Genomic DNA, 15,390 nt, shown 5'->3' on the forward strand with positions numbered 1-15,390 from the left:
TTCTAGACAGAGGAGGAAGATTGGAGATAATTGGAGTGATGTGGCAGCAGGTGAGTATTTAAAGCAGCAGCCTGTTTTAAAGCTGTCAGGGAGATCTTCACGAGTTCCACACCTGAGGCTGAATGAGGCATCGGGTCAGAGGAAACAGACAGACACATGCCAGACCCTCAACAGCAGCATGCCAACATAGAGTCTGCTAAATGTAGAGTGAAAAAATGCTGACACTGAGCTTTGTCTCGAGTTTACTCTGGCTTTTAGTAAACCTATGATTTAAAGTTCAACAGTGCTGGAAATGCTGATGGAATCTCAGAACCCAGTCATAAAAATCTTACTATAATGAGCAATGGTCATGGAATGTCACATTTTTGAAGGAATAAATGAAACTAAGAGTGTTATAATTGATTTAATAGTGACAGACTTGTGTTCGTGAATATTAAACCTCTAAAAGGCTGGTGTTTAAATACAAAGCCTAAAAGAACAGTGCTTCATCTGATATCTATGCATTAAAACAATGGCCATTTCCACTGAGTGGTATGGTACGGTTCAGTTCAGTTTTTGTACCTCTATATAATTTTTCTTTTTTTATAAATATACCTCTGGCATTGTTTTGTATGCATCATTCTTGCATTAATAATAATAAATTTAAAAAAAAAAGAAGTTCCATGTTTAAAAACACAGCCGAGACACTACACCGTAATAATATTTACATACAATAACAAGCCATGGTCGACCCGAGCTCAAACAAACCCTGTCGTCATCTTGATGAACAGCCACAAAGCCAAGAAGAACAAAATCTGTTGTGTGCTGTTGTTGTTTTACGAGCCCGTCTGAAAGTGTGAGCAGTTTCACTGTCTCTATCTGAAATAACAAACTTCTTGAGCTCATATTAATAAACTGCACATGATCACTTAAGCGCACTGATATCCAATCCTTTCAGAAGGGACAAACACGAGAAAAGCGTAAAAAAACAAAGAAGAAGCCGGATAAACAGCAGCAAATGATGCTTCTGCAACCTAACACATGAATAAACTGCCATGTTTAACTATTATCAACACCGTTTGGACTTTTCTAACTCGGAATGACGGAATTACTCTCTAACAGAGGTAACATATAAGAGCTTTGCTCTGACTGTGGGCTCTATTTGATGTTATTTTTTAATGATTTTTTTATTTATGATGTGTGTAGTTTTTCTGTTGTTGGTAACATATCGCAGACTGTAAGGGTTTGTATGTGTTCATATATGTTGCATTTATTTATTTCATATAATTGCAGACATTACAGTAGGCTATTTCGCACTGTCAGAGACCTGCAGTTATTATCAAATCTTGTTCATAGAAAGGATAGTAATAAACATTTATTCACAAGAATGTATGTGTATAAAGCATCTGTTTTGTCAGAAGTGCTTCTCATATGATATGTGAGTGACCTGTTAGGCTTTACTGTAGACATTTGTTGAAACGTAAGTTTGATATAGGTGACTCGTACCGACCCGTACCGTACCGTTCTTTACCTCACATTACCTCACAGTGATAACGGGCCATAACAAAACAGACAGGAATTATTGTCACATCCGTCAGTGACCACCTGAGGGTGCTGTAGTGCACTAGGACTTTGTAGGCACTACAGCGTCCCAGAAAAAGAACTACATTTTCATACATGCCCCGCGCACACACCGGAACACCTACACTGACCTGTCATCACATCTGTTTTGTGTTGCTGTTGATTATCTGGACTATTTATACAACCATTTCACCACAGTTTGTTATCGCGTCGTTTGTCTACCTTGTCTGTCTTGTTCCCAGTGCTGCAGTAAGTTTGATATTCTGAGTTGTTGTTCCTGATCGTGTTTTTTTTTTTTTGTATTTTTGCTTAGTCTAGTTTTTCGAGTTTTGTTTCCTGAGCCTTGTCTCTGTTTTAGTTTCTGATTTTGTGGTTTATTTGTACTTTGAACAGCTTGTTTTATGTTTTTGCACTGTAAATAAATCTGCACTTGAATCCGCAATCTTTTGTTCCCGTTTTGATATTGTTTTGATCACGCAAACGTGACAATCATATCATCTGTGTAGGATGTTGTGGAGTGTTCTAAGACTTTAGAAATTAAAGCAAAGCAGCAAACCATATCTAGGCGCCAGAATGTCAAGAAGTATTTCTACTCGGACATCCAACTAACCATTTGATGAAATCTCCAAAATGTCAGTAAAATATATTGATAAGCCTTTATTTATCAATTAGTTCGAAATTTATAATCTTTTACTTAGGGTTAGGGCTACTAGCAATTTTGCTAAATCTTATTGTACACCAATTTTTTTCAGTATATACCAAAAGTATTTTTTGGAAAAAAAAATCTTTATACATATTTAAATATATATAATTTAATGAGGAATATCCTGTGACTTGCATTGCAATAAAAACTTAAATGCCTTAATACTGTTCATTTCTGCTTGCATGCACAACAGCATTAACTTACTAAATGAAAATTACTACGGCATTTCTGATAACCCCATTGCTCTTGTTGATGAAACATGCTTTTACCTGGAAAGTTGTTAAAAATAATGTATCTGTCACAATCACCAGTGATTGTAACTCCCTAGATCACTGGATTGCAAGCGCAATCACTTATGAACTACAAATCCGCCATTGTTGGACTACATTTTTATCAATGCACTCGGCTCACACACACATGCTTCCTCATTCTGACTCATTACACACGCACCACCAGAGGATTTTCAAGGACTGATTACACACACTACTTAATCAGCACACACACTCACTCCAGTTGCCGAGTCTTGTTTACGTAAGTGACATTACAGTGAGTGTCCTTTGTCTTGTTTTTCCGTGTGTTAACCCTAGCCTTGTTAATCTTGTTATCCCTGCCTGCCGCCTGCCTTTTGACCTCTCGCCTGATACTTTGACTATGATTCTGGACTTCCTTCACATATCTATTTGCACCCGTGTTGACCATTGCTTGCCTGACTTCCTCAATAAACCTGCGTGTGGATTCGAACCCAGTTGTCTGTGTCACTCCCCGTGTTACAGTATCATGATAATAATAAACATGATACAAAGTTTACAAAGAATTAAAATGAAATGAGAACTAACTAACAGCAGTGTTGGGAAAGTTGAGCTTTATTGTCATTCTGCTATACATGTGTGGACATAAAAAGGAACGAAATATCGTGTCTCACAGGACAACAGTGCTACATAAATTAATCATAAATACAAACACAACACTGGACATAAGAGCTATTTTAAAAAAAAACTATGCATAACTAAAGTTTCTTTTAGACAAGTCATTTCACTTGGCGGCCATCTTTGGAAAGCCTCTCGGGCAGTAAGCTCAGGAATTCTGTCAGAAGGGGAAACATCAAATTCTCCAAAACTACTTGCCAAGCTTATGATTGAATTTCATTTTAGGAATCACCAATAAAATTAAACAACTGTCCCATAAGTTTTGAAGAATTCAGATTTCTGCTCTCCAATCCATCTCATCATGGACCAACGTTTATCCTTTACATCATCCTGTTTCTCAGTATTTAACTGAATTGATTTTAATTAATGAATAAGTTAACATTGCTTAATATAAGAATGTTCAGTGCATTTGCCTGTCTCTAACTATTTTTTTTGAAGCCATCAAACTAGGTCAGAGGTCACGGAGACTTTGAGTGGAACTGAGGGCTGAGGACAGGAAGCAACTGTTTCTATTGTTATTTCGACGAGTTAATACTGTCTAAAATGTCTAAAGTGATTTTGCTATTTTTACGGTTAATTATTTTAAAGTGATTCTACTTTTTATTCAAGATAGACTTGGTGTAGTAAGGATAAAACTGCCTGTATGTAGATTCTACTGGTTTTTAACCAGTTTTGATAAAGACGGCTGAGAGTACACTCAGCCTTGGATAAGAAACAGATTATACTTTATGTGTGTGTGTTCTATTTGATTGTTGATCTGTTTAACAGGTCTGGAGTCAGCTCTAATCAGTCTAAGAGATGTCTGACGTTTATGCTTAAGATAATGTTCAGAATTGTACGCACAAACCCCACGTGGAAATGTTCCTAGTCTGTGTTTTAACAAATCAGACTAGAACACCTATATGTATGACGCAGTTAATGACGTTATGTGAGAGTGTAATTGTTATTGATTGGTGATTGTGAGCAGAGCGGCCTAGGAACTCATTGCGAATGTTGAAGCTGGCTTCTGCGAATGAAACTGCAAACTATCTTCAGTAAACTTGATTTATTTATTTAAATCTCTGACTCCGGCTCTTCTTCATCTACCAGACTGGTCATTCTTTGGGTCAAACTGTAAACTATCCCGACAGTTTTTGTTTCTAAATGTTCAATTCACACAAAATCTGCAGAAACTTACGGCTGGTCCAAGCCCCTCCCCAGAGTATTGTCAGTCTTACATCTAATGCATTACCCCGAACACTGCTAACTAACTAATTATGTAAATGATTGAATAGTTATGCTACTATTAGTTTAATCTAACATGTAAAAGAAATTAAGTTCTTGCGACTTGGAAAAAAAGAACAGATCGCATTTTGAACTCTAAGAAGTCAGCAGAAGCAGGGTGGAAATAATAAGAAATGGCAGTACAGAGTTATGAAACACATATTGCAACTTTTGTGTCTGACCTCCGCTAACCACTGTGCTTGGTATTTTCAGCTTTGCAAAAGGTCTAACAAGAGCAGGAGCAACTACAAACTCACTCACTCCTGGAAAGAGAAAAAAAAACCTGTCAAACAAACAAACCAAGATTGTCAAATAATTCCAAATAGATCACGAGCAACAGGAAACGAGTTACTTGGTAATTCCAGCACAAACCCTTTCATCTGTCATGTGTTGTATTTGTAAGGTTTCCTTGAGTGCTGAAAAGTGCACTTATAAAACCGAAGTGCTAGAGATCCCAAGGACACACTTAGTATGGAGGGACGGGTTTCTGTCTATGTGCACTTAACTGAACCCTACACTGCTCAACCATGCAAGGGCACACAGATTCTCCTATTTGTTAGAGACACAGAAATCTTGAGACGAATTCCAATAGACTTTCATCAGCCTTACACGCTTCAATATTTAATGAAGAACTTGTTTGCATTTCAATGTTTATGCAACCCCAACTGAACACTTTTGAAGCCTCAAAACTTATCCAAAAATAAACTTTTTATTTATAATTTTTATTAATATTTTATTAATATTATTAAAATTAATATTTTTTAATTTCCAGGCAGCCACTGGCAAACATTAAATTAATTTATGATTAAGCCCATTTGATTTTTAACGGTTTTTAATGTGCTTTGGTCATCCCTTTTCATGACATTGGCATTTTGGGGTCATAAAAAAAGTTTTGTTTTTGTAAGATAGTAGGTCTCAATCACAAACGCTTTCTGGAAAGCCTTTTGATAAAGCTATGGTGGGTGTGTATTATGCAAATTAATAATATTATGCATTAAGTCGCTGACTGAAAACAATTAATATACACTAAGAGAAGAATGAGTTTAAGAACAAACTAATGCAACGATGTGCTTGTGAATTAGGCTGAAAGTTTTCGTGAAAAGTTCAAAGGTGTGTATAAATATGAAAAATGCACGTAAATATTACAGAACGAAACTCATTGACTCTAAAATATGTTTACATGTTCAGTATACAATCATGTATATGTAATAGACAACCAAAACAAGAGTAGTGGACCAGAGTCAAGGAAAAACCCTTGTGATTTTAGTTTTTAGTACACTGTTGTCATGTAAGCATACCTGTAGCTTGTTAATAAATGCTGAAGGTTTTATTTTAAACAATTAATTTATGTTAATCCAAATGAAACAAAAACATATATAAACTAATTAAATACGAAAAAATAAAACAGACTTCCATTTTGTTCAAAATTTTGTTCATTGTTGAATATAATAAAGTTAATTTCGACAGGTATTTCTTGATTTAAATATCAAGCACAAAAGCTTCAATATAACATATGTAAATGTAAAGCTATATGCAGGGTTTCTGCAGGTTTCTTTAAGTCAAATTTAAGACCCTTTTAAGACCATTATGAATTAAATTTTAGACTTATACAGGGCTAAACACTAAGGATTTTTTCTAATGGTCTAGTTATTTCAGTAAATAGTTTTTGTGTTAATGGAAGAACATGTAAAGGGATTTGTTGCTTTAGTTTTCCTTGCCTGCTTAAGAGATATAATTAGGAGAATTTGCTGTAACCATCTCGAACAGCAGGTGTTACTTGTATCTCTTTGTAATAAAAACAAACACACACACATATATATACAATATTGGTGATGGAGTATATTTTATTAGTGATAGGGTAGCTTTACTTAAACATAAGAAATTTAAGACCTGTTTAACATGACTTAAGACCTACAACAACATATTTAAGTGAGTTTAAGACAGTTTAAGGACCAAAATTTTGTTTTATTTGAAGACCTCGCGGAGACACTGTATATAAAGTCAAATGACCCTATAGTTTTCATTCATTGCTTCCAAATCAAACCCACAGCAAATATTGGTCAAATCTGAATCCCAAGCAAACACTGCTGCTTCATATTTATCTATATGCCTTTGTGAGACCAGACAACTCAATAGTGGGATCACCTCTTATCTTTAATGTATATCATTTTTAAAAGGGCACTTCAACACAAGAGTATTAAATCAATGGCTTACTCTCTCAACTTGGAGTGGCATACTGTAAGGCCCTCAGACCTGAATAATAGGGAATGAAGATGTCATCTGCTATATATGATGTGGAGACAATGTTATCTGTGATGTAAATACTTTGTCCAAAGGTTAATCATTCAAAAAACAAACAAAAAAAAAAGGCTCTCATAAAACAAAGAAAAAAAAAAATCCTTGTTCTTGTTTAAATACAGCATTATTTTTTTGGTGCAAAGAAATATATTGAGATGTGTGAACTGCTCAGAAAAGTAAAAACAAGAAAGCGTCTAAGCCAGAATGCAAAGAAGTTTCAGCATCTCCCAAAGGATTCCTTTAGTTTCTTAATTACCAAGAGTCAGAGACAATCAAGTGAAGAAAACAAACAGCATTTTTTTTTCTCAAATTTTTTTTCGAATTATTGTTAAACCATATTGGCAGTAAAAGGGATAAACTGGAATGATATACAATAAATATATAATTTAATCAACTGAATCCATTATTAACATAAAATTTAAAAAAATGCTTAAACGTGATACAAACCAGATACCACATGGCATGCTTAAAACAGATTTTGATGTATTTCAATCATATAATCGATAAAAAAAATGAATGATAAATGTATTGAAACATCACAATGACAGAGTTGATGTTTAATCTAATATTGGTGTATCTTAAACATTTTTGCAGAAATTAATGAGACACGAACAATGCCATGCCTCAATGTCTTTCAGAGTTTCTTATAAATGAAGGTAAAATCACTTGGAGCAGGTCGCATGCATTTTCTATCAGTGCTTAAAAAGATTGTTAAGCATTTTTATACTGTAACTGATGCAACAGAGTTGACCAGAAAGCAGGGACAGACACAAAGTTCATTTTTCTATAATTAGAAAAATGTAGATTATAATTCTATAATCTGAAATTACAAACAATACAACATATTTCATGTAAATGCAACTTAGTAAAAAAAAACCCAGTGAATTAGGCTTAATTATTGTATGACAATTGAAGCTGAATGTATGATTTAGGAGGCAGAGAAGGATAAAAATAAGTTGGAGTCTTAAAATAAATGTTTTCAAATGAAATATATATATTTTTTTAGAAATGACTTATGCAAAACTGTTTCATTAAAGCTGGAAAAAACGCTTTGGGAAAAAAAAGACAAAGGTAACCTAGATGCAAAATATAACCACAATTCTAATGTCACGCATGAAATGTTTTGGAAATCAATACTCATTCAGCACGTCAATAGACAAACAGATCAAAATCACAATTCGTTCACATTTTGTATGGTTGTAATATCTGCTACTGCAACAACTTGTTAACACGGATGTTTCTCACAGCAGCTTCACATTAAAACTGCATGTGAAAGGTGATACTCATGAAAAACATGTGTTTTTGGAATGTGTCTTCATGATCACATGAAGATTTTTCTTACATTAAAATTTTCCAAAGCCATGTTTCATATGCTTTTCACTTGCGATTATAACCTGCAAAGCTTACATGGCACTCGTCAATTTTCTATTAGGGTTTCATTTCATTAAGCAATATAAATTAACAAAATAACAATAAAGAATTTGACAGATGATATTACTCAACTGTTTTGAGATTTCTATAAATATTAAGATAAACTGCTATTGTAAATGGTGTTGGCTATAATAATCATGTAATGATGTAATACCTTTACATATGATAGTGCTTAACATATATATGTACACCCCTCACAAATCTATCATTTCAATTCACATTTTTAATAGGAAACTATACAATATTATATAAATGTGGAGCTAATCTAACAAGTTAACTTACGATAACAACCAAAAACTAGTACAAACAAATTTGTTACAGAAGAAATTAAATACAAATTTAAAAAAGAGGAAAAATCTAAGAGAACCAAAAATATATTTAAAAAATGTAGTTGAAAATTTGTAGGATGTATTTTTGTGCAATATTTAGCTTGAATTGAATTGTATTATCTTTCTATTTCTAAATATGTTTGGTGACTAAAATACTATTTTAATAAAAATATCTCCTTAATAAATATGTTTTGTTTAAATGCACTAAAATACATTGCCTATATTCACTGAGAAATTGATAAAATATTCATTTTCAAAATGGGTGTACTTAATTATGCTGAGCACTGTATATCAAGGCTGTCTCAATATCAGTGAAGAATTAGGTTTGTGTTTTATACAGACGCTGTGCACTAATTAAGGGGAAACAAATAAATATGAACAAGATTATAATATATAGAGATTGTTGGACAATATCCGAGAATCAATTACCAGAATGCACAATAGCAACAAAATTAATGAGGATGTAATGTTGTAGTTACAGCGAGAAAGGCAGAACATGGAACAGAACTGCTATGGTGATGAATGTTGAGAATTAAACAGCCATTAACAGTTGCGCTCTTAAACATGTGTCTTGTTTATCTCTGACAAATAGAACCAAGAAATGAATGCCTAAGAGAAGCAATGCCTCATTCATTTCTCAATATGCATTACTTAATTAAATCTTTCAGACGTGAGAGAGATGAATAAGCCATGACAAAAAAGTACACAAATATAACAGGAAACTGCCTAAGAAAACCAAAAGGTTGGGAATTACTGAGTGCTCACAATACGATACTATCGTGATATATTATTTGAATTTTAATTATATGTTGTGTTGTTCTGTGTTTTATTAAATTTTACTACCCCTTTATGATTAAAAACATTGTCCAAACTTTCCAGCTTAAAGCCGAGCTTTATTGTCATTCCTCTACATGTGTGGACACACAGAGGAACAAAATGTTGTCTCACAGGACAATGTTCCTACATAAATTAATCATGAATACATTATGATGATGGTATTTTTCTGAACAAGTCAGAATCTTTACTGTCTATAGAGGATGAGGGAGCTCTTGGATTTCATCTAAAATAACTTAATTTGTGTTCTGAAGACACACTACGTTCTTCTGGGTTTGGAATGGCATAAGGGTTACTTTTATAATTAATTGTTATTAACAAATTATATTTTAAGGTGAACTATCCCTTCAACTAAATGGAAACATGTATCAGTTTGTTGATGGCAGTTCAACTTTATTGCTGCAGTGCAAAATGGCATTGTCAAGTGGACAAAAATATGTTGTATGCACCTTTCTGCATCGCAGCTTTATTTGATTAATTTGCTGCTCACCAGAAAAAAATTCAAGTTTACCATCTACTGCACTGTAAAGAAATTGATTTTAATATTAAACCAAATATAAAAATACCATATAATAATAAACTTGACAATATATTGATTTGGCTGTCCATATATCTATACATTACCTGACAAAAGTCTTTTCACATAAGTTTTATGAACAACAAATAATAACTTGACTTTGATCATTTGTTATCAGAAGGGGCTTATATGAAAGGCAAAGGCCTCTAAATGCCTTATCCTTCATCTTACCTCAGACATGCTCAATAATGTTCATGCCTGGTGACTGGGCTGGCCAATCCTGACGCACCTTGACCTTCTTTGCTGTTATGAACGTTGATGTGGAGGCTGAAGTATGAGAAAGAGCGATATCCTGCTGAAGAATTAGCCCTCTCCTGGTGTTTGAAATATAATGGGCAGCACAAATGTTGTGATCTCTCGTATGCCCCCATACTCGGTGTAACCCCAAATCATGATTATTCCTTCACTAAACTTGACAGATTTCTGTGAGTATCTTGGGTCAATGCGGGTTCCAACAGGTCTTCTGCAGTATTTGTGATGACTGGGATGCAGTTTGGGAACAGATGATTCATCAGAAAAATCCACCTTCTACCACTTTTCCAAATGATCAACGAGAAGTCAAAAAATGACTTGTTGCTCTTACAACTGGGATCAACGATAAGACTTTTGTCATGTACTGTATAATACTGCAGCAGAACATATTTCAATATTGTGGTGTATTAATATTTTCCCCAAAAATGTTCCCCTAAAAGAAACAGTGTCAGTCTAGACAGGCGAAGTTCATGTGAAGGAGAAACAGCAGGCATCAGCCACATAAAATTCCCTATCGCCTTAAAAACCCAGACTTTCACACAATCAGCATAAAGTCTGGTAAATCGCCCACTGAATCAACCCAGTTTGAATGACGTGAAACTTGTTTATCTTTTAAAGGTGCTTTGGATAAAAGCACAATCCTGAACGGCTCGCAGTCCTGCTGTCTACCGCGGCATCAGTGTCGAGCTGCTCTCCTCAGTCCCGAAGCGACACTGCAGGTGATCTCAACTCATTAGAAAACAGAAGAGCACTTTCCATTCTTGTGTCTTTCCTTTTATGACTCACATATTATGCACATATGCACAGACACACACACATAGACTGAGCGGTCTGTTCAATGGCAAATGCAAGGAAGTCATTACAGAAGTTTAGCACACAGACGCGGTGAATCATCTCTGAATGATAGCACTTAAAATCATTAAGCAGTAATGCCAAGGCCTCCGTGTAACAAACTGCTTTTGTCATCTCAGCATGCCGAACTCGGAGTAAGAGCGGCTGACGGACGGCACCTACGCATCCACTTCATCAAGCTAGCATTTTTAACAGAACTTCACCTTAATAATGAACCCTGAGGCTTTCATGTAATACCTTTTTGCCAAAGTAAAAAAATAGCTTTGTTATAGAGGCCGACGCAGGTTATAAATCAGAGGATTTGGGTTAAGATGAAATCAATCTAGAGCGTTGCGGTCATGATGTGTGGAATTAACAAAATCGACAGGAGAGATTTTCAGAGGGTTTTGCCTGATGAGAATTAAATGAAGAGAAGCAATAGGAAAAATGGCTATTAAACAATCATTTTTAACACTAGTGACAATTGAATTCTACATGCACAACAGAACTATGAACCTTGCAAAACACTTAATATATGGTGAACGTAGAGAGTTGAATAACAGTTGCCTTCCATCTTTATTATAAGGCCTGAGCAAACACACAATAGCCATGTTTCCATTCAAAGATGCCAATTAGACATAAATAAAACTGGAAATACATAAAGCATTTGCGAATAAAGCATTGTTTCTTTCCAATGAGTCAAAGAGAATAAAATTGTCACTTTCTGAGAAACTAGTGCCAAATATCAAAGGCAAATGGAATTAGTTGCGTTAGGAGAAGCGACCGTGGTCCTTTTTTCTTATATAATATTTACTTGCACCAAAGAAGACAAAATCCAATGCACGGTGGCTTTTAGAGGCATAAGACTGTTCTTTAGGAGAGCTGATGCTCAAGACAGTTCTGGAGGTGATAATAATGAACCAATTTGATGATGGACTTTGGCTGAGGGATTTTAGAATGACCAATTTCAAATGTTTTTTTTTTATGTGGTTGGCCTGCTGGATTGTCTTTTACTACTGTCCCAGCAACCTTTTTTGTTATAACGTGATCTGTTAAAAGTTATGCTGGAAGTTATTCGATAAATGTGATTCCAGCATAGTTTATGCACATTCTTTCTATTGGATAAAAAGTTTATCCTACTGATTTGGGTGAATAAGTTTTTTTATGAGCATTTTTCACATTTATGTACACCGTAGTGCTTACATTAAGCATTTTGTAAGTAATTTTCCAAAACGTGCATAGTTGGATGAAACCATAGCTATTTTTAGTGGTCTTACAATTAGTACATCTACAATTAATTGTGTAATTACAATCACACTTTTTAAAGATTACAAGGACCGCAAAGTCTTGGCCTGCATCTTGTGCTTTTGATAATTGCAGTTCAACTTGGATGTTTTTCAAAACAAAGGCCAACATGGATGATCTACAGAAAACAGTTGGCCCTAAAAAATAATTCTGCTTCTTTAAGGCTAAGGATGCAACAAATGTCTTACTTTTCTGTCTGTAACAGAAGTCTCATCGCTAATATTTGCATTGCAGATTGCATGAGTATAAAGTCAGTTATTACAGTCTCATTGTAATGCAAAATTAATTTCTATTTTGACAAATAGATGGCCAACTCATACGAGTAAATTGTCATACAGAAATTAACAGGGATTTAAGATTAACATTTTGTGAAGTAGTGTAGCAACCTGATGATGTGTAGTTTCACACTGATGAAACTTCTTACCTGATTTTTCCATTATTACCCGTTTGTCTTTGCAAAGCAGTTTTGGCACTTTGTGCATTGTATTAAGTGATATATAAATAAAGGTCACTTTGTGGTAGAGGCTAGGGGGTGACAATAAATGCATTCAGATATTCTAACAAAATCTTAGTGTTTCAGTTCTGAGCTCATACAAAACTGTCAAGTCATAAAAATGTATTTCTGAATAATAAGTTTTACCAGATATTAAGCTGCACCTCCTCAAAACTGAATTGTCGAGAGATCCCAAAAATAATGTAGCTGAGGAGAATCAACATACAACTGCAACATTATATGGTTTGTGTATTCAATATGGTATATATGGTAACTGTATTCTCAACGTCATGCATATGTATAAAGATAGTGTATATTCGTAATGTAATGAGAATCCACATAGACTTTATTACTGTATCGAATACTATATTTAATTTGTATATTAAATATACATTATAAACATGCATTTAACTCAAATATTTATAAATAAAAGTATATCAAACAAACAGCTAGTATACAAAAACAATATTAAATTGCTCTTTTATTAACCACAAACCTAAATGTGCAAGCTTTGCATACAGTATAGTTGTCGTAACTTTAAACTTTTAGCTACACTAAAAGATGATGTGTAATGTAGGAGGAATAAGGGAAAAAATATGATTTATATTCCAGATTATACATTGAAAAAATTTGTAGTTAAGTGTAGTTAGGAAGTAATCATTTAAAAAAAAAATTTTTTGCAAATATTCTTTTAAAATATGCACACATTTATCCTTTTTGTATGCCTATTACTTAAAAAGTCCAACAATTTTTTTTTCCAATTTGTAATGTATAATTGTGGGAGAGGACATTTGTTTGATCTGAACTACAGCACAAAGGATGTACCTTTTCACCGAGAGCTCTGAGACTGTCCAAGAAGCGCTGCCAGAAGTCTTTGAAGAGGGGACGGTCGATTTTCTTCAGACTGTCCTTGGTGCTGGCATCAACGCTGACATAAAGTTGAGTAACAGGCACGAGACTCCTATAAAAAAGAAAAAAAGTTGAAAAAACAGTAAAATTAACAATATGTAAAGAAGGTTTTAAACATATTTCTGTGCATAGGCATAAAGATCTAGATCATTTTAGCCAGATAGAGCAGCATTCTTTATTTGCTGTGCGTATACTGTATAAAACAAAGCAAACCAAAACAACTGAGTGATTGAATTGGTGAGGTGAAAACTGAAGTCAAGCTAGGAGCAAGAAATGTTAAGATAATGTACCAACAACTGTCGGCTCTGGACTGTCCACCTATACATCACCCTATCACCCTTTTAATAAAAACAGTAGTGATGGTGAAATGAATCTTTCTGAACCAGCTCGACTCGAATTGTATCAGAAAAATGTTTGTTACTCGAAGCTTTACACATCAGATCTCAAAGAGAATTTATGCTGGTTAAATTGTAGGAAAGCACTGTGTTGCAAAAATGTCAAACAATCACAACTCAACAACTCACTGATGTAGTAATACAACAATAGTAATATAAACAAATTACTCAATTACTGTAGTTTTTGTACACATAAGGTATGTTACATTACACCACTGATGAAATGAAAAAGTATTTACATTTATCGCATTCCAACTGGTTCTTCACCCACCCACTCGTTCCAAGCATGAATCGAACCGGTGATTCCTGCATGGGAGGCGAATGCTTTAAGGAGGAGGCTGTGGGATTGAGGCTTTCAGGCTGTACTCGCCAGCTGGCCTCAGTTACACAATATGCAGTGGTCTTCTTCGAAAATAGTTGTAAATAATACACTAATACACTTATAATATAATCGACGCCTAATGTCTCGCTATCAACACTACTAACCCACGAGAGTGTTAAAACCAAAGACTGTAAAAGATATGGAGATTGTATCCGTGATGTCACCCATAGGTTTCTGTAGAACACAAAAGAAGCTACACGTAGGTGTGGCCAACCATGGCCATTTTGTTTGAGCATCATCACACCGACTGGGGGATACCAAATAAGGGCAAAGAGGCTTAGCTACAGACGCCAGCTGGCATTTTGCTTACACAGGCTTTTCCTTGGGAGAAATGCTTAAACATTCATTACCGGTTGTGTTCTGACCACATGTTGGTTGTGTACTATATCAATAAAGTGTTTAGTCTAATTTATTGGCCAATTTACCATTGCATTCAGAAAACATCTGGATTTCCTGGAGCCAGCCCCCAAAGGTGAGTCAATGAATTGCTGTTTTAGTTACTTCCGTATTGGCTTCCCGAGGTAGTGTGGGAGGTTGCCGCTTGGTCTAAACCTTTGAATCAAAACTCGAAGCAGTCACGTGGGTATACAGGCAAAAATGAAGCTTCGGATGTCACTGATCATGTGATGATGGCAAAACGGATCACGCTCTGGTACACTGCTTCACTGTGAGATGTATAATTTTTTTTATACGTACATACTTCAAAGCCTTGGTGCACAATGACACACCCCTAGAAAACACTGTATTTCTAACAGTTCACTGTTAAGCCTGATTTATACTTCTGCGTCAAGTGACCGGCGCAACTCACGGCGCAGGCAACGCGCGCAGCTGTGCATTTATACTTCTGCGCGCTGTCTCTGTTGGTCTTCATTAACACTTCCGAAACGCTAGTGGGCAGTGAA

At 34.9% G+C, this 15,390-nt stretch overlaps 1 protein-coding gene across 2 annotated transcripts in view; it reads right to left on the reverse strand.

Annotated features, from left to right (window-relative positions):
* tyw1 (tRNA-yW synthesizing protein 1 homolog (S. cerevisiae)) overlaps positions 1-15,390 on the reverse strand; it is a 129,615-nt gene that overhangs the window by 41,363 nt on the left and 72,862 nt on the right. For both annotated transcript variants that reach the window (XM_087283138.1, NM_001077156.2), the window contains 1 exon segment: positions 13,628-13,763. In XM_087283138.1, the coding sequence (XP_087139264.1) occupies positions 13,628-13,763 (136 nt within the window).

The sequence above is a fragment of the Danio rerio genome, chromosome 15 (genome assembly GCF_052040795.2).
Source record: "Danio rerio strain M-AB ecotype USA chromosome 15, GRCz13ab, whole genome shotgun sequence".
Taxonomy (NCBI): Eukaryota; Metazoa; Chordata; class Actinopteri; order Cypriniformes; family Danionidae; genus Danio; species Danio rerio.